Source organism: Actinia tenebrosa, unplaced genomic scaffold (assembly GCF_029948245.1).
Source record: "Actinia tenebrosa isolate PJP-AT-01 unplaced genomic scaffold, QUT_ActTen_1.0 PGA_scaffold16__25_contigs__length_10494907, whole genome shotgun sequence".
Taxonomy (NCBI): Eukaryota; Metazoa; Cnidaria; class Anthozoa; order Actiniaria; family Actiniidae; genus Actinia; species Actinia tenebrosa.
Window position 1 is genome coordinate 4,653,340 of NW_028292576.1, and position 24,260 is coordinate 4,677,599.

Genomic DNA, 24,260 nt, shown 5'->3' on the forward strand with positions numbered 1-24,260 from the left:
TAGCCATAATAATTTTTTTAAGTTTATAAATGTGAGTGTATGTGAAGGCACAACACAGTTTTCAGCCTCCTTAAATGAGATTTTCAATGATGATTATAGTGTTGTATTGTAGGATGTATAGGTAATAATTTTTCTATATATTTTGAAGAACGTCGTTTCGGTGTCCCATTGGCACTATTTTTAAATGTAACTTAATGACAAAGAGATTAAGGACGTTCATGCCCTACAGATCCATCGTCAGACTTTTTTAAATTTTGCATTTTGAAAGAACACCGTACTATAAGTAAGATACACAAATCAAAAATAGGTTTCACCGACTGCGTTTAGGCATTTAAATTAGCACCATTTCTTCCTTTGTGCATCAAGTGTATGCGTAAACCGCCTCATGTATGATGTGGTGCGCGGCAACTACAGTGCACATGAATATGCCTATGCTCCTCTGGCCACACTCTCCATATATATCAATTATCGCTCACTTCTCACCAATGCTACCCGGGTTCGATTTCCGTCGGCCTCGGTGTTTTATTTGAGTAGAGTTGCTGGTTGTATGGTTCTCTCCTGTACTTTGAGGGTTTATCCCTGTGTTCAAAGGTTTTCCTTCCTCCACATGAACTTCTAAATTTCGATTGCAATTCATTGGATGAAAAGTCACTCTGTGAGAAGTGCCACGGTTGAAATCCCACTTAAAGCCAGATGCTGATCTGAAATAGTGACTTAGAAATGATATCACTGAAAAACTGAGGAGTCACTAAGCCAGTAAAAATACTCCAGTTTCGAGTTTTCTTTGCTCAAACCTTAGCCTCAGGTGTACGTTAAAATATCTAAACATTCAACCAAAACCTGTCGCATTTTAATCAACATGTAATGTTCCGTAGTACGTACATTCCTTACTAAACAATAGGCCTTAATAAAAGAAAGGAACCCATTTTTCCACAATTGAGGTTAAGACTTAGCGAAGGCGAACTCCAAATGCAAACTCGAACTCGAGTATGACCAGTGAAAAATAAAAATATTCCCACCGTTACAATGGAAATACAGAACGCCTTTTGAAAAAAATATATATTGGGTTGATTGACGATTATTAGGTGGTTATCCAGTATTGAATCAATCAAAAAATGGAACCAAACCAGATTCGGAAATCCGTTCAAAAGCTCCAGAATCACTAAAAAGAAGAAGAACATTGAAAACAATTGTATGATTTTATACTTTTATTTTACCACAGTAATGTGTCATTACCAACACACACATGCCTGGACTTTGAACAAATGTAAATATTATTATAAAGCCATGCAACTTCGTAATCAATTACTCGCACCTGTTAGTTATATTCAGTAAAACTGGCGCGATTAAAATAGCCATCGACCAAAAAACATTTCTTTATCGTATAAATTTCTAAATGGTCTTAATTTCAGTCTAATATTAATTTAGAAACTCATAGCATAATCAAGCCATATTTTCTTATTTTGTACCTCAGTATAGTGCATGCGCCGCGACACTAAAACCTACCTTCGCTTATTTGAAAAACACTGTATTGGAAAATGAATCCACAGAGCAAATCGTGTTCTTCCAACATTTGTATAAAACACTGACAGTATCAAAATCAATTTAAACTCCAAATATGGGTTTGCTAGGCTTTGCAAACGATTAATAGCTGAAAATAAAATAAAATCTCAAAAATTCCTTGGTGCCAAAGGGGTAAAAGCCTCAGTTTTGTATCTCCATTCTGAATAGTGCAGAGTAGAACTTAGCATGACCTGGACAGCAGCAAGTTTTGAAAACAAGGAAGTATTTTCATCTCAGACAATTTCAATGAAACTTCAAACTGAAAACTGTCCCAAACTATTGCCGCGTAATTGTTCTTAGGTGATTGAAAATAGTTATCATTCAGATTTGGTATATACTATAGCATGCACCGTGCCACCAGGCACCGTTCGCATTAACTGCAAAGTTGACATACCCATTTGGGTCATTATCACGATCTTTGGTGGTAAAGTAAAGGTTATTGTGCCTCTGTGCAAACGAGTCTCCCGCAGTACCTGAATACGAGGATACTTTTAGTCTGTACTCGTCTGACTCTGCACTGATACTAAAATTACAATGATTTGGCATGTTTACGCACTCCTCCCCAGTCCTCCAGATCCACTCTTGGACTCCAAGGTGTTCTTGCTGTCAGGCGATAGATGTAGTCATTACCCAACCAAAATTCACCCTTCAGGTTTCCAAAACCTGTTTTATATTGCTGCCGGTCACGATAAAAGTCTATCGATCCATCTTGTCTTCTCTGGAACACTGTCCACCCCCCTCCGTCAGTTGTCATGTCACAGTAGACTTAAAAGGGTCTTTGGCTGTCGGGCTTGATTGGGTAAATGCCACTAATTATACGTTTCTCACCGGATTCAAATATTTCCAAGCAATCTGCAATCAAGAATCAAATAATGAACCACCATTAATTACAAACATAAAGCCCTTTGAAATGGTTAGCTAGCAATGTAAAAATCAAAGTCTCACTTGCATACATACAAAGAACCTAATGTGTAATAGCTAATGCTAAGACAGTAGTCAGTCTCTTTCTTGCACACCTGGAAGCACTCGAGGGTATTTGGAGATAGGAAGGAGCGTATTATTTTAGTTTCAACATGGAGATAGAAGATCTGCAGTTGGCATGCACACCAATGATGAGAAGACTGAAGACAGTAAGTACTGATGGCAGGCACACCATAGCTATTCAGTGAACACTAAAAAATATATATTTCAAAACGGTAAAAAGTATCTTCAGCTAAGGTAGTTACGTAGGCAATCACGTTTCGTTTATAACACTTAAACGAAGTCGGGCGCCCCCCTTTTTAACTCGTGGATACGCGAAGCGTAGAGACAAGTTATTGTGAGGGGTCCGAATACTCAATTGTGTCACTCACTCGCTCACTCACTCACTCACTCACTCATTAACTGAGTAAGGCGTTAGCAGATCGATAATTAAACGTTTTATGAACGTGTTACGTCATCTTCTTACGAACCTTACACGACACTAACAACTGACAAAGCTCGTATTCAGTATAGACTATTTTTGCTATTTATATGGTGAAATGAACTGCTGATATTTCATCTGGGATATTTCTAGCATTGTGGACCCACTGACATGCGCACACTTGCACATAGTTTTATTTTCGGACTATTTATATCAACAGAATAAATAAAAGATGCAAGTTCAAGTAAAATAATACGATTAACCAAGGGCACTAGGGCAACTTTAAAAGATTGCAAAATTTGTTGCAGTTATGCCCATTAAAAAAAGGTGTTGATGGCTTCTTGTGATAGGTTTCCTGAGCAAAAATAAATTGAGCTGTCCTTATCTTGAAGGACTGAACTGGCTATTTCGGGATCACAGAGAGTGTAACCAACACCTTGAATGTCAGTGACTATCAAATGGAAATCAGACCTAACGTAGGTATAGTGGACGAAGGCTTCTGCTTTAAGTGTTATGTCCGCATCGTCCTTAAGACAAATTTCTCCAGTGCTGTTTATGTGCTTTTGGAAATTTCCATCAATAAAGTCCTCCACTGTAACAAATTCATCGTCCAGTGAAGTGAAATAGACCTTCACATACTTAAAGGTTTCTCCATATACAAGAGTAATCCTTTCCCAATCTAAGTTTTGCGCGAAATTGCGTGCTAAAGAATTCATTTGGACGATTTTTCTTGTATGATTTTCAAGTGTTCCAAAAAGTTCCAAAATGTCTTGACGTTTATCGCTACGATACTTTTTAACGACGTACTTTCCTTTTGGCATACCACTGATCGCTTTGGCCAGAAAGGCTTCACGTACACCCCTTCTGAAAATTGCTTTCTTTGTAGTGTAAACTTGGCTTCAAAGGGCTCTCTCCACATATCTGTTACGGAAAACTCTTCCAGCTGGAGGGTAACAATATCAACTTCCGGAGTGATAACTTTTCCAACCTTTAGCATATGGCTCAATGACACGGATGCCACAACTGAAGGGTCGATTATACCATTTTCTGGTTTGGTTTTGACCCTTCCGCTGAGTTCACGCACCAGAGTTTCCTTGTTAACGTTAAGTGGGGTACTTGAAGGACCGCTGTCAATGACAGTGTGCTGGCTAGCATTATCAATAAACCGGACATGTAATACCTTCTAGTTCTCGATCTGGCCGACATCGGTAAATGAAGGTCCCCTCTCTCCAGCTAAGACATCGCACTCGAGATTTTTCTTGAAATGTGCTTGACAAGCTGCTTTGATGTTTGGCAGATTAACTTCTTTCTCTGGGTCCAAGGGAACTAGAGTTAATGGCCCGATACTCGAGTACTTCTGACATTTACCTTCGACGTTAGCTGACAGCCTTTGCACGGTTAAATTGCCTGATGACCCTCCACGATTCTTCTTTCCATCAGTTCGCTTTTTTGAGATTTTGTCGCGAACGTTTTCCCAATCTTTCTTACGTTTTACAGACATTTCTAGCAGTAAATAGTCGAGTGGTTGAGATATGTCACATGGAATGATGTACATCATGCGCCCGCGATCTATCACATGGCCTATGGCCTTCCTAGGCCTATGGCCTTAATGGGCCACGTGAAAATATATATATTTAAAAAAAAAATAAATCAAAATATTATAATTTTGATATCAATTTTTTTATCAATTATTTAATCAAATTAAAAAAATATAAATATAAATAAAATATAAATAGATAAAAATTAATACAATTTTATTAAATTCACGATAAAAAAATTAGTTTCGAAATATGGAATTAAATTAAATTAAATTTTGATTTAAAAAAAATAAAAAAAATGAATAAATGAATAAAAACATAAAAATGAAAAAGGTAGGAAAAAAATAATTAAAAAAGATTGCTGTTTGCTTCGGTTCGAAGAATAGAAGCAAAATATTGTTTTCACGGTTCGCCTAATATGGAGAGTGGTTGCCATGGAGATAATGACGCAACGAACGGCAAAAGGCGGGCTTTCGCAGGCGAAGGGTTTCATTCTAGCCTGACTGCAAGGTTAAGCACGGCACACTAATTTTGTCTTGCTTTTATTTGACGTTGTTTTTCGCTTTTCTCTTTTTCTTGACACAAGCTTTCATTCTATCATCGAGGTCTTTATTTTTCCAAGCATTATTTGACTGCAAGTATGGATACAAAACTACAAGAAGAGATAGAGAGACAACAGAACACATTGATGACTAAGCTTGTCGAAGTGATGGACACTAAGATGAACCATTTGAAGAGAGAGTTAGAGACTATTTCGGGCACCGCACACGAAGCCCAGATGAATGAAATCAAACGAATAAAGTTCACTGAGCCTCGTTCATTCAAGAAGAAAGGTCACGAGCACCAATTCAAGCATAACGAACAAGTAAAGCAGACTGTCGTCGAGGCCCGAGAGGCTGTTCAAGCAAGAAAACACGAGGCTTGCCTTACAAAGCTGGAAGGTATTGCTTTAATCGACCAACGACAGAAGCTAATCCTTTTAGCTGACAAGTCAGAATACGGGTGGAAGACCGTAGGCGAATACGTAGAGAATGAACTCGCCGAGGACGATGATGCAAAAAAGATCAAAAAAAGCTGAAAAAAAAGCTCAAAGAAAAGTAGTCGAAGCCCGCGCAACCAAAGCAGGCAGGAACCGCAATGCTTGGTTCAGAAGAGCTCCTAGAACCGCCCCTACAGCTACAGTTACCAACCCAACAGCCAACAGTTTTGTTTCTCAGGCAGCTTTACCCATCGTGGGTCCAGGTCGATGATATTCATACTACCCTGGAGCTTATAATGTAAAGAGAAGGGGCTTGTGTTTCAGTTGTGATAAACCGGGGCATTGGCGAGGTGAATGCCCACTGATAGTAACCGAAGGGTCTACTCCTCAAGCAGGAAACAAAAAGTTAAGTATGCCTGATTTTTCCTTGTTAGTTGATTCGGAGGGAATAAAAGATGGGCTAGAGTGTTTTCGCACAGGCTGGGAGAGCGAATTTAGTGACGACATTGTTATAGAGAACGATGAGCAAGCAATGGCAGATTTCCTAGAGTTTGATCAAACTCATGAGCAGGTGAGAGGAAATCTCAAACGACATGTCGCTGAATGGGAGGCGTTAGAAGTCACTCAACCGGTGTTAGAGATTGTTAAATCGGGTTACAAACTACCTTTAATAACTCTCCCTGAGCCTACAGTGCTAAGGAATAATAAGTCGGCTTTAGACAATCAGGTTTTTGTCACAGAAGCTATAACAGATTTACTAACTTGTGGTAGCATCGATAGGGTGGACTACCAACCAAAAGTTGTAAATGCCTTGTCCGTTTCCATTCGCGATGATGGAAAGAAGCGATTAGTTCTAGATTTAAGGCATGTTAACCCACACCTCTATAAATATAAGCTTCGGTGCGAAGACGTAGAAACAGCTAAACAGGTTTTTCAAAGGGGGTTCTTTCTCTATACTTTCGATATCAAGAGCGCTTACCATCACGTTGAAATTTTTGAACCTCATCGATCCTATTTAGGTTTTCGATGGTTCTATAAGGGTAAGTTACAGTATTTTATTTTCAATGTATTACCATTCGGTTTATCGACGGCTCCGTATTTTTTTACTAAAATGCTCAAACCAGTCGTGAGTTCATGGAGGGGTTCGGGTAAGGCCGTCTGTATGTTTTTAGACGATGGAATAGGAGGCCATCGCTCTTTGGAGTCTGCAACATCTGATGCTGCATTCGTTCGCGAGCATCTATCTCGACTAGGTTTTATCCTCAGTGACACTAAGTGCGACTGGGAACCTAAGTTAGTGCAAACCTGGTTGGGACACGTTTTTAACATGTCAGAAAATCGCCTGTATGTCACAGAAAAAAGGGTAAATAAGCTCAAAGATTCAGTAGCGCGCATCCTCACAGGTCCAAACACAATACAAGCCAAGCAGCTAGCGGGGGTTGTGGGTCAGATTATTTCCATGTCAAAAGCCATTGGGCCAAAGGTTTACCTGCACACTCGACATCTGTATTATGCTTTAGAGACCAGGTGGTCCTGGAATTCCGTCCTCCACCTAACTTCGCGCGTTTTGGAGGAATTGTCCTTTTGGACCAATAACGTAAGCCAACTTAATGGTACAGAATTGTTTGAAGAACCTCGGAAATTCGATTCCGTGATTTATTCCGACGCTTCTGGGCGTGGTTATGGGGGGTTCGCTATATCAGCAGGAAATAAATTAGTTTGCCACGGGCTTTGGGATGGAGCTGAGAGAAACAAAAGCTCAACTTGGCGTGAAGCCAAAGCAATTGACAACATGATACAGTCCCTTGCAAACACGTTACGGGGGCACAATATACAATGGTACACCGACAACAAAAATGTCGTAAGCCTTATCCATAGGGGAAGCATGAACCCAGAGTTACAGGCAGTTGCTGAGTAAATCGCAGATGCTTGTTCGGTCAATAGTATATCAGTAAATCCAGTTTGGGTTCCAAGGCAACAGAATCAATTGACTGATTATGTAAGTAAGCTTAATGACGTGGACGACTGGGGCATAAGCATGCCTATATATATAAGTGGCTCAATAACATGTGGGGCCCGTTCACCATTGATCGATTTGCATCTTGGTATAATACCAAATGTACCAGATTTAATTCCAGGTTTTGGAATCCTGGTTGCGAGAACGTAGACGCATTCGCGCAAAATTGGGGCTCAGAGAACAACTGGGTTGTATCACCTCCAAGCCAGATCATCAGAGCCTGGAGACCTTTTTACATCTGCAAAGCTAAGGGAGCTATGATTGTACCCCTTTGGAAGGGAGCGGTTTTTTGGCCATGCCTATGCCCAGATGGCACTCATTTGTCAAAGCATATCACAGACTGGGTGGGAATCCCGGACTATCATGTCCCAGCAACTGTTCCCGGGAGTTGTTTCAACACATTGTTTAAGGGTACGAAACTGAGCTTCAGGCTCATAGCTGTATTTATAGATTACAGTCGCCCGATAACGAAAACGAATGACAGAGGCTTTTGCATGTCTTTTAATGGTATATGCGACAACTGCGTTCTGACTGGTTAGCACTTATTTGCGCAGGCTAATGACGCCGTCATGGCTTACTACAGGAGTAGTTCTAGCCCACAGGCGGCTTATTTCAGGAGTATTTTTAGCCCGCAGGTGGCTTACTACAGTAGTATGTTTAGCCCACAGGTGGTTTCCTTGTCTAAAATGCATCCTGTTTAACTCAGAAGTTTGTACAACAGTTTTGTACATTATAAAGTGCATGCTGTCAACTCACAGGTGGCTTTTTTACATACACTTACAATAATATGAAATAACATGATGGGCTACACTAGGCTAGGCGCGTTTATAACCCACAGGTTGTTGTAAGTCAGGATCGTTATCATCCTCAAACAGGCGCAAGCGAATCTGACTAAGGTTCAGTTTAGGTTTAAAGAAGTTTTTATTTCTTTATTTTATTCCACAGGTATGAACATCTTTAATTTTGGGGAGTGGAAGGAACTACAAGATCGAGTAAGAGACGACCCAAGTTTGGTCCGATTGCATGACATTCTTAAGAAGTCTGCTATTTGCGCTAAAGCAGACGGGACTGTTCGTAATTACGTTTATTTGTTAAATCGCTGGGTAGTATTTGCAAAAAGGAAAAGTTTTACAGTTTACCCAGCTTCGGCCGTAGATGTTGCCCTGTTTTTCGGATTTTTGTCAGATAATTTCGCCTCCGCATCAGTTATTGAAACCAGTTACTGTGCTTTGAAGTGGGTACACGATTTGGCTGGGGTACCTAACCCTGTAGTTAATCCCTTTGTTAAGAATGTGATCGAGGGGTCTAAAAGGCAGCACGCCAAACCTACAGTTAAGAAAACGCCGATTTTTTGTGACGCACTTCGTTTGTGCTGTTCTAAGTATCAGCTAGATAAAACCTTAACTGTTCGTAGAGATATCGCTATGGCTCTACTGCTATACGCCGGTTTCTTTAGGTTTAGTGAACTAGCCTCCCTCAGAGTTAGAGATGTCACAATTTGTGATTCACACGTGACCATCCAGGTCACACAGAGTAAAACAGATCAGTATAGAAAGGGTCAGGAAGTAGTCATTAGTAGGACAGGCAATCCCACTTGTCCAGTTTACAATTTGGAAAAATATATTCAATTGGCAGGCATCACGGGGCTCGGTTCAAACCCAGATTATGTGTTTAAACCTATAGTTAAGACTAACAGGGGTTTTATGCTTGTTCATAAAAGCAAGCCGTTAAGTTACACTAGAGCTAAGGAATCCATTATCGGTTTGGTTAAACAGTTTGCTGGAAATGATGCAAATATTTCGTTACATTCGTTCAGGGCAGGTGGAGCTACGTCAGCTGCTAACGCCCGAGTTTCAGACCGTTGTTGGAAGCGACACGGTCGATGGAAGTCAGAGTCCGCTAAGGATGGGTATGTGGAGGATTCTATTGAGAATCGGTTACTTGTTTCAAAGTCTTTAGGTTTATAACTACCCCTATTCATTTTCATTTTGTCCCGTTCTTTGGTCAGTTTCTAATTGCATGCCAGCAGTCAGCTTCCAATGTATCAGAATAAAGTTGTTTGAGTGTTTGATGGTCCAGGGATACAGTAGGGAATAGGGAAAACTTGCTGTTTGCTTCGGTTCGAAGAATAGAAGCAAAATATTGTTTTCACGGTTCGCCTAATATGGAGAGTGGTTGCCATGGAGATAATGACACAACGAACGGCAAAAGGCGGGCTTTCGCAGGCGAAGGGTTTCATTCTAGCCTGACTGCAAGGTTAAGCACGGCACACTAATTTTGTCTTGCTTTTATTACTTTTAAGAATCGTTGTAAACATCTTAGGACCTTTCTCCCTCAAGGTCTTTTTTCGCCTAACACTGCATTCGGGAGGGACCAGGTTTCCTCCTAAAAAGGGGGTTTTGCCTGGCGGGCAGTAGGCGAGCTTCTACCAAAGATAATCCCTCAAACGGGTCTTGTACACAACAACAAAATGATTTAATAAACGGAGCCTGCAGTATGCCTTTGTTGGCGGGGCAATATATCGGAAAAATGTGTGCCGACTGTCCAGCTTTCTAATTGCATGCCAGCAGTCTGCTTCCAATGTATCAGAATAAAGTTGTTTGAGTGTTTGATGGTCCAGGGATACAGTAGGGAATAGGGAAAGCCTAAAAAAATGCTATGGCTTCAATGGGCCACCATAGAGCTATTTCGTAGCTATTTCCCGCCCTGCTATTTCGTATGATTTTCGTTATGCTTGTCAAAAATTCGCAAAAGGCTCGTCGCACCCGATAATATTCCGAAAATGTTAATTTAAAAAAATCATCCAATCATTCGAGAAGATTACGAAGCACGTGACTTGTCTCGACATTTGATCCATCTTTAGATTGTGTGCCTGGCATTGCCTGTAGTATAAGAAGAACTGGGCGGTTAGCTGACCTCTTGCTCTTTTGGATTTCTTGTCTTAAAGTCTTCGTAACGCCAAATGTTGAAAACGATACAGGTATGAAGGTTACTCTTTTTTATTGGCGCGTGTTTAGTATAACAAGTGTTAAGGTTATTAATCGATATTTGGACAAATCTAACGAGCGTTGTATAGCCAAACAAGCTACAGTAAAGCCACGTGTAGTTTGTATTTCGAGAGACTTAAAAGCTTAAGTTTGTATCAGTTTTACGACTGCTTACTTTAGTTGTTAAACTAGTTTTTGTTGCTTTTCAGAATTAATCATTTAATCCATGTCAGGAATACGTCCATCATCCTTCTTTTCAACCTCAAACGGTAGTCGGAATGGCCGAACCACTCCAAGTGGTAGTCAGAATTGCCGAACCACCCCCAGTGGTAGTCAGAATGGCCGAACCACCCCAAGTGGTAGCCAGAATGGACCAACCACCCCAAGTGGTAGTCAGATTGGACGAACCACTCCTAATGGTAGTCAAAATGGCCATACTGGTCAGAATTCTGGCCGTCCAAGGGTAGGAAAGGACACAACACCGCTAACATATAGACGTCGAGATACTACGGTTAACGTTACTTCGCAAGAAATTGACAAGATGTTTGATTTCTTGAATGAAATATCAGTGCAAATGAGAGGGCAGAGAAAGTCCTTGGAAGCGTTAGAGAACGCCCACAACAAGCTTGCAGAGTCGGTTGCCCAAATATCGGGCCAGATTGATGAAATAAACGAAAAGATTCTCACCAGCGGTACGGCGACAGAGGAAGAAGAAAATCAAAGGATACCGTTTGAAATATCGGCAAGTTTTTCTGGTTTATTAGTATTTTAAGATTTAAAAAGACATATGGCGTAAATATTTCCAACATGGTGGTGATCCAGGGAAGGCGGGCAACTATCAGTTTGCATTTCAAACATTCTTTAAATTTTTGACTATTGTTTAACTTCCGAGGGCATCAACTAATGATAGGAGTTACTGTATCATTATATGCTATTACACTCATCAAACATTTATTTTCTCTAAGGTGATGTGCATCTTCTGCATAATGGGCTTGAAGAAGATGACCAATACAAGCCTGAGGAGAGGTAACATTTTATTTATAGTATAGCTTAGATAGTACACACTCTAGTATTGTGGACGACTTTGGTGGCTTTTGTTAACCAAGAAGCAAATAACTTTTAAAATCCTATGAGGACAAAAGGTTATATGGTTTTTCTTTTTTTGTATTCTTTTATTCATCAATAAAGTTCTAAACTTTCCTTAATCCTTTTAAAATTGCCCACGGTTCTTGATTTCTTTTAGTTCTCCCAACATCACATGTGCTCTATTACACTGGGTGACTAGGCATCTTCAACCCCCCCCCCCCCCCCCCCCCACGCTTCGCTGTTGAAACACAGTTGAAAATAAGAATTAAAGATAGAATAAAACCTAATACTCTATTGATTTTCTCATGTTCCATAGTATACTTTCTGCCCACAACTTGTCAGTCCGTCAAAGGCTAGAAGACCAGATGATGAAAGCTGACAAGGGGTATCATACTAGACTTGTGAAAAGTAAGTATGCATGACTCTAAAAGGGGTTTTAAAATTGAGTTTACCTGCAAATGCCATTTCCAGAAAGTTTCCTTGTATTAGGTAACTTAATTCTATAATTTTTCAAGTTTCCTATTCCCATGGTATTTACTTATTGAAAAATGTACTATTGTAACTGATATAAAATCCATTCTAGCTTTACTGATTGAATTTTTCACTAGCTGGAATGCACAATGGAATGAGAAATGAGGATACTTATCCACTTTGGATTATAACTTTAAACTTTCACTAACATTGATATACTGCATTCATTGATATAGAAGCTGTGGGGAGGTACTATGAGACAAAGAGCAAGCTGTATTTACAGAGTCTTCCTGAAAATGAAGAAAGAACACAGCAGTTAAAATCAGATAACAAACTGCGTTCCAGGAGGAAGAGGGTAAGAAAGCAAAGCAAAGCATTTATACTGTATGAAAACTGAAAGGGTTACTCTTGTTTTGTTGTTGTTGATTTTTGTTTATTAAACTTATTTATGCATTTTGAAAATTAAAGAAAAAATAGAAAAGCTAAATTTAGTTAAGGATTAATTGGGTAACACACATTGAAATTGGTGACATGGGTTTACTGCTTACCTCTCAACACTGTTGTCCATGTTTGAGCAGGATAAAAGAACTGTGAGTTGAAGTTGTTTTATAAGAACTCTCTCCCTTGCCATGAAGGTTTTCTCCTTGACTCCCAGGTTTTCCTAACTCCCAGGTGGTTCAGTGTTTTACACTGTTGGTGGTCATAAGAAAAAATTGTTTTGTGTCAATGTATTGTAGTCAGCTTAATATCATTATAACATCTTTGTAACTGAAACAAGTTATTAATTCTTACAGCTTTTCACTGCAAGATGTAAAGTTGCAGATGGGGAAGATCTCAACCTCATTAAGCAACTAAATTATGAGTATGTCAGTGATGAGGAAAATGGGATTCGGGAAGACAGTGGAAAGTGGGTCGTCAGGCACCCTGCTTGGAGATCTGAAGAAGCAGACTCACTTATGGAAAGACTGCAAAGTAAAGTTGAAACTCAAAGGTCTGAAAGGCCACGAGTTTCAAGGGTTGGTGGCCTTCCATCTACCAGATGTAAGCCAAGAAACCCTGTAATGTGGGCTGTGCAGAGGCAACCAAGGTAAAGTGCATGTGCAGGTATTTACTTGTATACCACATGTATTAGGAGTGTACTGTAGTTACTTTTGTTTAATATGACAATAGCACTAGATTACGACTTTTCAGACAAGGATAAATATGGAAATTTCATCAATAGTAAAATCATACGATGAAATGCACTGTGAAAAAATTTCATATCAATGTATATCCTTTTCTGTCTTTCACTTATAGAAATATCGTGCCAACAATTGAACGTTCGCCATCGAGGAGTCCATCTCCAGTGCAGAGGACTGGCAGGTAAGCTCCTTTAATTTCACCTGGGAGGAATTTAAGGAACTGTGAACAAATGTCATATTAATGTATATCCTTTTCTGTCTTTCACTTAAAGAAATATTGTGTCAACACTTGAACATTTGCCATCAAGAAGTCCATCTCCAGTACGGAGGACTGGCAGGTAAGCTCCTTATTTTCACCTGGGAGAAATTTAAAGTGCACCAAACCTCTACAGGATCTTTTTGTGATATCAAAGCCCTTTGAAAATAAGCAAGAATGCAATTTCCATTTGATGATATCTTTTTTTTGTCAACATATTTAATGATGGAGTTCGAAATTGATGATGTCTTATAAACTCATTTAATAATTCATGAAGGAAATACAATAGATAATCATAATCGTGAAGACAGTTGTATATCTGCAAAATTCTGTTCACTTGCATAAACTTCAACTTGGATTTTCTTGTTATTATTGACTTTTATTGTTGAAATTTCTTTAAAACCTGAGAGAGTTAATCTAGATGCTTCATAAGTAATATGCAATATAGTCCAGCAGATATGTGCAGATTTTTAGTGAATTGTGCGTTTTGTGATAAAAGCATGAAATTTGGCACAAAGTTAGGGCTTACCTTAACAAACATTTTTGAGGGTAAGGCCATCCCATAATTTTTCTTTTAAGGCATTGACACCAAGAAAATGTTTTACAAAAAACTAAGTTTGGGCTTCCTGTGGTGAATAAACCAATAAATATTTTATTTGTAAAAATCGTAATTTTTTAGAACGATGTAATTAGCAGTTGCTGTAAACTTCCAAAAAGGCAGTTTTTGCTGGCTTCTGAACACGAAAAAATATTTCTAATTTGTAAAATAACCATCGGGATTCTGTTTTCACGAAGTGGGCTTCCTGTGTATTCAAAATGGCGTCCATTCTGGCATCTTTGATATTTCTGTAAGTAGATCCTCCATTTTAAGCCAATAAATGGCACGATGTCAAAAGTTTATAAACTTGTGGAGTCTGAAGTAATTTTAGTGGATAGTTCTAGTTCGCAAAACTGGGAAATTGACTGGACAAAGTGCATCATATGCCAAGAAGAATCAAATGAATCCCTTCGTTGTCCACTGGAAGTTCAAATACCTCTATTGCTGGAGCAGGATACAAGAGTCTTGCCGAGAATCTTCGGAATTTTAACAAGATTGGTGCCTTACCAAAGTCATTAAAGGTATTTAGACTACTAAATCAAGGTCAAGACATTGAAATGTCATTAAGAAATAATGAAGCGAAGTGGCATGATTCGTGCCGACTGAAATATAATAAAACAAAACTTAATCGTGCATTGAAAAGAAAAGCACCTGAAGAGGAAAGTTCGAGCATCCCTGCAAAATTAACCCGTAAGAGCAAAGAAACAGTTTCTTCTCCAAACGTCAACCTGTGTTTCTTTTGTGACAAACCTGAAGCCAATGAGGGTTCTACACTACACAGCATTTCAACATTTGAAATTGATACACGTGTTAGACAGTGTGCCTACCAACTTCAGGACCAGAAACTTCTAGTTAAGCTAAGTGGTGGAGACCTTATTGCCCAAGAAGCAAAGTATCATCTATCATGCCTTGTTTCACTCTATAACAAAGCACGTGATTTAAAGAGAGATGAGGAAGAAGAAGACTCGGACGCTGTTAATCATGGACTTGCATTTGCAGGGCTTGTATCATATATTGAAGAAAGTCGTCTGGACGACGCTATAGCACCCGTATTCAAGTTATCCGATCTAATTAGCATGTACAAGGCAAGATTAGAGCAGCTTGGAACAATCACAACAGGGCGTATTCATTCCACTAGACTAAAAGAGAGAATACTGAGTTATTTCCCTGACTTACATTCCATCAAGCAAGGACGAGAAGTTCTACTTGTGTTTAATGAAGATGTTGGGAATGCCTTAGGAAAAGCATGTGAATATGATGCCGACAACGATGCCGTCTGTCTTGCCAGAGCTGCAACAATTGTCAGAAAGGAAATGTTTAAATCAAAGAATAGTTTCAATGGGTCTTTTGACACTGAGTGCCAAGAGAATTCTGTTCCGCCTTCACTCTTGGCATTGGTTTCGATGGTAATGAATGGGACAAACATAAAAACACTCACAAATGATACACCAAAGGTCCAGTCCGCTCTGACGATTTCACAGTTATTGATGTACAACAGTTCAATAAGACGCAGGAAGAAAGACAAGGACAAATCAGTAAACAGCACCTCAGTTAATGTCAAACACAGCCAGGAACGTGAAACTCCCCTTCCCATCACCTTGGTTTAATGGTGCATACAAAGACACGCAAACGCGAGCTCGTAGACACTCTGTTCCGTCTTGGGCTGAGTATTTCATATGACAGAGTACTCGAACTATCCACTGACCTCGGCAATGAAGTTATTCGCTTTTATGAATCAGAGAAGGCTGTATGCCCGCCAAAACTCAGAGGAAAACTGTTCACAACCGCCGCAGTGGACAATATAGACCACAATCCGAGCTCTACAAGTTCCCACGAATCATTCCACGGCACCGGAATATCGTTGTTCCAACATGCAGACAACAACTTCTCTGGGATTTTACGAGACATTCCAGTTTCTTCAGACTCTAGTTCTAAAAGTAAGAAGATTGGTAACCTTCCTGAATCGTACATGACCGTAGAACCTGTTGTTTTAAGACACAATGATGCTGCAATACCTAAGCTTGATGGTTCTAATAAATCTGATTGTCATCTTATCAATCCTGCTTTGCAAAAGGAATACAGGTATATATTATTTATTATGATTTAAATAATCAATATTTTAAAATGATGCTAAAGGCGTAACTGTCTTTTAATTGGTAATATCCACAGCTGGTTGGAAGAGGTTAGAGCACTGATGTCTAGAGGCACGTTTGAAGGCGACGAAAAACTTTCCTGGGCTGCATATCATTCCAACTATCAGCCAAGTGATGAAAATGACAAACAAATAATTTCTTCCCTTCTTCCCCTCTTTTACGATGAAGCGAAGTCAATAGCTATGATCCGCCATTCTATGGATGTTGTGAGAGCAGCATTGCAAGTCTTGAATCCTGAACAAGCACCAGTTGTTGCCTTTGACCAGCCATTATATGCGATAGCGAAAAGCATCCAGTGGAATTGGCCAACAAGTCACGGAGAAGACCAGTTTGTTGTTATGATGGGTGGACTTCACATCGAAATGGCGGCTTTAAAGATGCTTGGTGATCTTCTTGAAGGAAGTGGGTGGACAGGCGCATTAGTAAACGCAGATGTTGCATCTCCTGGTAAAGCGGATTCTTTTCTGAAGGCTTCTCATGTGACACGTACCAGACGTGCACACCAGGTTAGTTTAAAAATAAGGAAGACAGAGAAAACGAATAAAAACAAATGAATTTTTAATAATTCATCATGTTTTTAAACATGAAAAAATAAAAATTACTGAATAATTATGTAGAGTATAATGTGAAAATAATATCTTATATATAGGTTACGTGTAGCAGTCTCTACCTACTCCTTCATAAGACATACATAGAGTATAGAAACCGTGTGAGAAGCGAAGAAGAGACCGCCTTGTCTTTGGATGAATGGTGCGACAGGCAAGCTAAAGCATTCCCACAATTTCAGTTCTGGTACATCATTTTGCAGTTGGAGCTTCACGTAATGATATTTGTAAGATCAATTAGGGAAGCAAATTTCATGCTTTACATTGATGCTCTCACCAAATTAGTTCCTTGGTTCTTCTCCTTGGATCATACCAACTACGCAAGATGGATACCCGTCCATTTGAGAGATATGGTGGCACTACACAAAACTCACCCCAATGTCTTTAATGAGTTCATCAAGGGAAATTTCACAGTGAAGAAGACCCCCAACAGATTTTCCACCATAGCAATAGACCATGCCCACGAACAAAACAATGCGTGTGTAAAAGGAGACGGTGGAGCTGTAGGCGTAACGGAAAACCCAATGGCATTAAGGCGGTGGATGGTTTCTGGTCCTGAAATTGCCCGCGTTATTTCAGGTGATACAAATATTTGTGACAGTTTTCTTTATGGCATGAAATTGCCCTTTTTCAGCTTGCAACATGCTCTTGCGCTCTGTAATATCTGTTGATCATTATTATTTAGTGTGCACCCAAAATAATATCTTCTTGCATTGTATTATTTGTAGAATTTGAGGTTGCTATGTACACAGGACAGAAAAAGGTTGCCGATAACCACCATCACGAAGAATCAAAGCATGTACAAATTGCATTTCAGCGTGACGTAAAATCCTTAACCACAGTCATAGAGGAAATGGGAAGTCCATTCACTGAAAATAGTGACGATCTTCTTGCACTAGACAGTCGAGATATTGCAGATTCAGCAGTAGTCAACACTGTACGTCAAATCGAAAGTATCGGAAAAGAACAGTACAACAGCTACGTTACCGAACGGCTTGTAGACAGATCAAAGCCTATTACAGAGCCTATAAAGAGGAATAAGCTTCAGCTCTTCAGAACACCAACTGTAGCAAAGAAATCCAAAGCTCAACAGAAAGTTAGCTCTCTGAAAAATGACTGCTCTCTATTTTCAAGGCTGTACATCTCCTGCCAGATCCGTAATGGCGATCTAGACGAGTTTTTTAAACACGAAAACCAGGGACAACCACCATCCTTATCACAATCTGATGGCACAATGAGGTCGGGAACAAAGTCTGACCTAGTACACTGCTTAGAACATCTTATACCTCAAAACGCAAATGTCATGGCCAGTCCTGCTGTGGAAGTTATCATCGTCGATGGGGCAGCAATTGTGAACATGCTAAAGCCTGGAGCTGCAAAAACCTTCTAAGATTATGCAACACAAGTCATTTTGCCATACATAGAAGCTCAACTGATGAATGCTAAACGACTAGATATCGTGTGGGACGTAGATCTCCCTGACAGTCTAAAAGCTGAAGCAAGATCCAAAAGAGGAAAGGGGATCAGAAGACGTGTTGAGCCATCGAGTGCTATTCCTGGAAAGTGGAACGAGTTTCTACGAATTGAAGAAAATAAGAAAGAGTTGTTTGGCTTCTTGGCGAATCAAACGATGTCGATCGACAGCGATAAGGAAATAATAAGTACAGTGGAAAGTGAAGTGTTATGTAATCATCAAAGAGATGAATCTGTACTTTCCCCATGCACGCACGAGGAAGCGGACACAAGAATGATGCTTCACTTGAAAGATGCTGTGATGCAAGGCTATAAGAAAGTCACGATTCGAACAGTTGACACAGACGTCGTTGTACTTGCAGTTACGTCTGCTTCTCGACTGGAAGGCAATGAGATATGGATTGCATTTGGTACAGGTAAAACCTTCAGGTATATACCAGCACATACCCTTGCGCAAATACTTGGCCCTGATAGAAGTAAAGCCTTACCTGTATTCCATGCAATGACTGGGTGTGACACGGTGTCTTTCTTTGCTGGCAAAGGGAAGAAGACAGCATGGGATACATGGAACAACTTCAATGAAGTAACACCTGCCTTTTGCGCGTTAGCCTCTGCACCATCAACAATTGGGGAATGGTTGGCCCCATTGGAGCGATTTGTTATACTGCTCTACGACCGCACTAGTAGTCAGACCTGCATCAACCAAGCTCGCAAACACCTTTTCTGCCAGAAAGCTAGGGGTATAGATTGTCTACCACCGACACGAGCAGCACTGGTTCAGCACATTAAACGAGCCACCTACCAGGCTGGACATTGCTGGTCCCAGATGGACATCGCGGTAACTGAACTTCCTTCACCGGAAGACTGGGGATGGATTAAACAAGAAGCTGGATGGGCTACTTTCTGGACGGATATTCCTGAGGCCACAAAAGTGTGTCGGGAACTGCTACGCTGTGGTTGTAAGAAGGGATGTACTGGAAGGTGCAAGTGTGTTAAAGCAGAATTGCCGTGCACAGCTCTCTGCGCCTGCGATGGACGTTGCTTTCAGGAATAAATTAAATATCAAGGTACTTTAACGATTTCCTAAGCTGAAAACTCTTCATTTATAGTTATTTTACATCACGTGCTTGAAATGAGAGTTTTCGTACCTTTTTACCGATATTTTAAAAGGCATAATATAATTATACAGGGAGCCCAAATTATGATTTTGGTGAATTTTCAAAAAGATCTGTAAATTCTGTAAAAGAAAAATTATGGGATGGCCCTACCCTCAAAAATGTTTGTTAGGGTAAGCACTAACTTTGGACCAAGTTTCATGCTTTTATCACAAAACGCACAATCTTCGCACGTATCTGCTGGACTAATATGAGTGTCTGATCTGTATACGATATAAAATCACTCGCCTTCGGCTCATGGTTGTATATCGTATGCAGATCGGCCACTCGTATTGTATGTATTACATCATATGGGTCTAGGAGAAACACAAACCATGAAAGGAAAAATACCTTACTAGAAAACATCAAATCAACTGAACCTTTTTAATTATGTTCCTGGGATAACAAACAATTTGGTGTGTTTGCCATGGAAACTACTTAGTATCTAGGCTCCTCAAGAGAAACTCCAAATCCTCATTTTTACCAGCTGTTGGTTAAGTCATGACTTTGTCGTGCTATGATCTTTTTCCCCATTCAACTAATCTGTGGTCTACATTGGATTTTTGATAGAAGTTTAGTTGAAAAAGCCAGAAATTGAGGATTTTTACTCTTTCTTGAGAAGGAGCCTGTGTACAAAGTAGTTTCCATGGTTGTCCCTGGTACATTATAAGAGTAAAGTTTCAACTGAGTTAAGCTAATTTTCAGGAAGATATTCCTTGTATGATTTGTATTTCTCTTATATCCCTGTAATGACGTCATCAATTTCAAACTCCAATATTAAATATCTTGGCAAGAAAAAAGTGTAACATCAAATGGAAAACGGCATCCTTAGTCATTTTCAAAGGACTTATACATCACAAGGAGATCCTGAAGGTTTTAGGTGCACTTCAAGAAACTGAGAAGAAATGTCATAAAATAAAGAGTACGAATAACCTGAGCTGTACGAGGTTTACAAGTACCGTCATGTGACCCCCCCCCCCCCCCCCCCACACACACACACACTAGTGCTCTCATTGGATTTCACCCAAATAAATTAGTTATGTATATGATAATCTTTTATAATGTAGCAGTATCTTGATAACATACGCTCTTTCTGTTTAAGGAAAAGAACAAGAGACAATGTGATTGGCAGGGTAACGCGGTCAAAGTCGAAGTCCCCCAGAAAAGCACCAAAAAGAAAGTCAAGAAAGGATTAATTCAAGATGTTGACCGTTAGATGTACATAATTATATAATTTGCACAACCATTTAGATACAAGCTCATTTCAGAACAGTGAAATGAACATTTTACCAAGGAAGTTGTATTATATTTTACCATCGTTGTTGTATCCATTTCTTATTATGCAAGTTTTGCAATGACCTTGAAATCTTGTTTAAGTTTGTAAAAATCATTGGGAAACTTTGAAACAGTATAAATAATACAGAGCCAAAGCACATTGTCTTCCTGTCACAACTTCTACTTCTGTTCAGCTTCTGCCATTCTTGTAAAGCTGATGGTCCCATGGTGGAGGCTAACCAAAATGGAACAGAAGTAGTGATTTCTACCACATGTAGGAATCCAAAATGTCCTAAGAAAGAGTTTACCTGGCACAGTCAGCCCTCAATGTTATTTACATCTGGCCAAAGAGGACCTGCAGGAAATTTTCTTTTGTCTATGGCTATACTCTTTGCTGGGGGTTCAGCTTCAAAAGTGTTCCAGATCTTTGCACACATGGGTCTAGGTTGCCATTCCCTGAGATCATTTTTCAAGCACCAAAGAGTGAGTATTTGCATGTAATTATCAAGTTGGACCCTTTGAACAATGCGAGAGTTTGACAGTGTAATCAATGAGAGATCGGAGGGGGTAGTTGGCAAATACTTTAGGGTTGCAGTACAGTAAAACCAGTAGCTGTACTGCACTGTAAAACATTTTAAAGTTTTTTCATAAAGAAATTTCTATTGAAAGTAATGACTATTAATTATTTACTTATTTTTAGAATCAACTGTTCCCTGTGATTCACCTTCACTGGAAAAGATACCAGTCAAGACTGCTTGACAAACTGAAGGACGTGAAGGATGGTCTAACAGTGGCAGGGGATGCCCGTCACGACAGTATGGCGCATAATGCCAAATATGGGGCCTACACCATCTTGTGTTGTAACATGCCAAAAATAATACACTTTTCACTAGTTCAGGTAATTTATTTCTTAATTACCGTTCTCATGCACATAATTATTTGTTACTGTACATATCTCATTTGTTTCGTCCAAGGAGGACATCCCAACCACTACCAAACTATTGTTACAGATTTCAGACACTAACTTTAGACACTTCTCATGGTGTGCATATGATATATCTCATGTCAATTTTATTTTCATTGTCATTGTGTTTAGAGAAACCAAGCAGAATCCAGTAATGCAATGGAATTTATGGGATTTAAGAACTGTATGAATTACTTGTTGGAGACGTGTGGCCTGGGGATTACCGCATTCGTATCAGATCGACATACAACAATTGCATGCCATATGACTAAAGTACTGACCCAGATTAAACACTACTTTGACTTATGGCATTTAAAAAAAAGTAGGTGCCTTGCTGACACTATGTGCATTGTTGGCAGATCTGATGTTGCTCTAAGTTGCAGTTATTATGGAAGCAGGCAAATAGTATAGCTTCAAGTAGTATAGCTTCACTTGCATGTTTCTTTGAACAAAAGAATATCTCAATGCCGACTCAACAGTAATAGCTGCTGCCAGTGTGTGAATTGATCAAGATAATGCATTTGTATAACATTTTATTCTTTCTTACAGAAATAAGGAAAGTACTCTCTAAATTGACCAAAGAAAAGGCTTGTGAAGTTCTAAAGGATTGGATAAGGCCCTGTGAAAACCACTTATATTGGAGTGCACAATCAACACATAGTGGTGATGGTAATCTTATATGGGCAAAGTTTAAGTCCTTCTTTAGCCATGTAATCAATGTGCACGGTGACCTTGGTGATCCTTTGTTCAACAAGTGTGCCCATAGGGAGATCAGAAATAGAACCTGGTTAGAAAAAGGTATCACTGAAGAAAAAAGACCATATATTATTGTTTGTTATACCATGGATACACTTATTTCAATAAAGTTAGTCACCAAAAACCTAGAAAGCTGAGATCACTGAGTGTCATGGGAAACTTTTCATATCAAAAAAGGATATATATACAAAGCTTTTTCAATACAAACTGCAGCTCGATGATACTCAGAAGAGGTGAGACTGTAACCGGTAAAAAATTCACAAGTCCATGAATAGTTATCAAGCGGTTGGACGTGTAAAATGTATCTACCCATAATCCTTGTGGGCCTCAGCGTCATAGCTTTTCAGGTGACTAACTTTATTGAAATAAGTGTATATTAAATGGACTATTGTCTAAGCAGTTGGGTACAGTCAATTCTTCCCTTGCACACACTCTGTTATCAAGGACACATGTTATTTTCTGTCCTGTTTTTAATCTTTACATTTATCTTCTTTATTACCTTATGACCGTTGTTTTGTTACTTTGTGCAATGTTGTCATTTCAGTTTGTATGTGTACTGTAGGTTCAACAGCCCATGACAAGTTAGTAACTGCACTGTCGAAACCAAGCCTCATTAGAGGAATAAAACAAGCCTCTCCTCTGGACCAAACAAGTGGTTTGGAAGGTTTCCACTCCGTCGTGAATTATTTCGCTTCCAAAATGATCGTATACTCATATGTTTAAATGTACAGCAGGTACTCTTTGTGTTTCCAAGTTCCATTTTATTCAGACTGTGTGTTTTCTTTATTTCTAGGTATTCGACCTCTTGCATATTTAGCAATATGAGGGTCAAAACAAAAGACTTTTGATTTCTTGACAGCTAGTGTTTGGTCCCCATATTGACCTGCACTTCAACATGATGCAAGAGATTTATAACCCTAAGTTTCATCTTATGTTATTTGTAGGCGATGAAGTTACATGTAGTTGCTTAGATAATAGTAATTGTATTCTGCCTTTAACATTTTCTGTTGCACTTATTTTGTGTTTACCAGAGGGTATAATTTAGATGTAATTTTTGTTTTTTAGACACATCTTAACCATTCTCCACTTTAATTCCAACTTGGACAGAGAAGTTAAGTACAAAGCTGCTGGGACTGAGCAGTTGAGGGTGTCATATCCAAAGTTCAAAAACGGGGAGGCCACAGTGAGGAATGTGTGCATCACCCAAAACTTTGGTAAGAAATGGTGTTTAATAGTTATAATATTTCCCAACAAAACTTTAATAAATGTTATGCGATAACAAATAAACTCACCCTCAAGTGTTATTTTACAGATTATGTAGAGGAATTGTATGACACCTTCCTGACAAGCAGCAAAGAAGAAATTAGAAGTGCCAGAGATGAACTACAAGAAATGACTCCATCTCCTATTAACTCGGTACTTCAAAAGCAGCCTGTTGCTGAAGCCATTCAAAAAAGACTGGAAAGAAGAAGTATGGAAGTTGCAGATACGCCTGCCACTACACCAGGTATGTGTGGCCTAGTATTTTTTTATTCTTATACTGCCTATGTGCATTATTCTGAAAACCTTGTATCTATTTCATAGCATTGCAGAACCAAGCACAGGTCCAACATGAAGTTCCTGCAAATAGAGCACCCCCGAAGTGCAGACAATGTCAGCAACCCGTGAAGGGGCATAACAAAGTTAAAGATTGTCCAAGAAATAACAAAACATAAATATTTTTATTAGCATGATATGTACAGTAATCAATTTTTGTTCCAGTTCTTAATTAACAAAATAGCATTAATTTTCTCATTTAATGC

General features: G+C 39.3%; 2 protein-coding genes and 1 pseudogene across 2 annotated transcripts; all 3 read left to right on the forward strand.

Moving 5' to 3' along the window:
• The first annotated feature begins 4,868 nt into the window (after nucleotides 1–4,868).
• LOC148910619 (uncharacterized) lies at nucleotides 4,869–9,687 on the forward strand (annotated as a pseudogene).
• Nucleotides 9,688–10,712: 1,025 nt separating this feature from the next.
• On the forward strand, nucleotides 10,713–13,409 carry LOC116290403 (uncharacterized). The gene is made up of 6 exons (XM_089031035.1): nucleotides 10,713–11,178; nucleotides 11,452–11,512; nucleotides 11,889–11,980; nucleotides 12,280–12,398; nucleotides 12,838–13,130; nucleotides 13,340–13,409. Exons 1-6 carry the CDS (start codon nucleotides 10,713–10,715, stop codon nucleotides 13,407–13,409), a joined length of 1,101 nt encoding a protein of 366 aa, XP_088887161.1.
• Nucleotides 13,410–21,955: 8,546 nt separating this feature from the next.
• On the forward strand, nucleotides 21,956–24,206 carry LOC148910620 (uncharacterized). Its single transcript, XM_089030946.1, has 6 exons — nucleotides 21,956–22,024; nucleotides 22,252–22,500; nucleotides 23,021–23,192; nucleotides 23,524–23,672; nucleotides 23,771–23,965; nucleotides 24,043–24,206. The coding sequence occupies exons 3-6, from the start codon at nucleotides 23,182–23,184 to the stop codon at nucleotides 24,171–24,173; spliced, it is 486 nt and encodes a 161-aa protein (XP_088887072.1). The 5' UTR covers nucleotides 21,956–22,024; nucleotides 22,252–22,500; nucleotides 23,021–23,181; the 3' UTR covers nucleotides 24,174–24,206.
• Nucleotides 24,207–24,260: the final 54 nt, after the last annotated feature.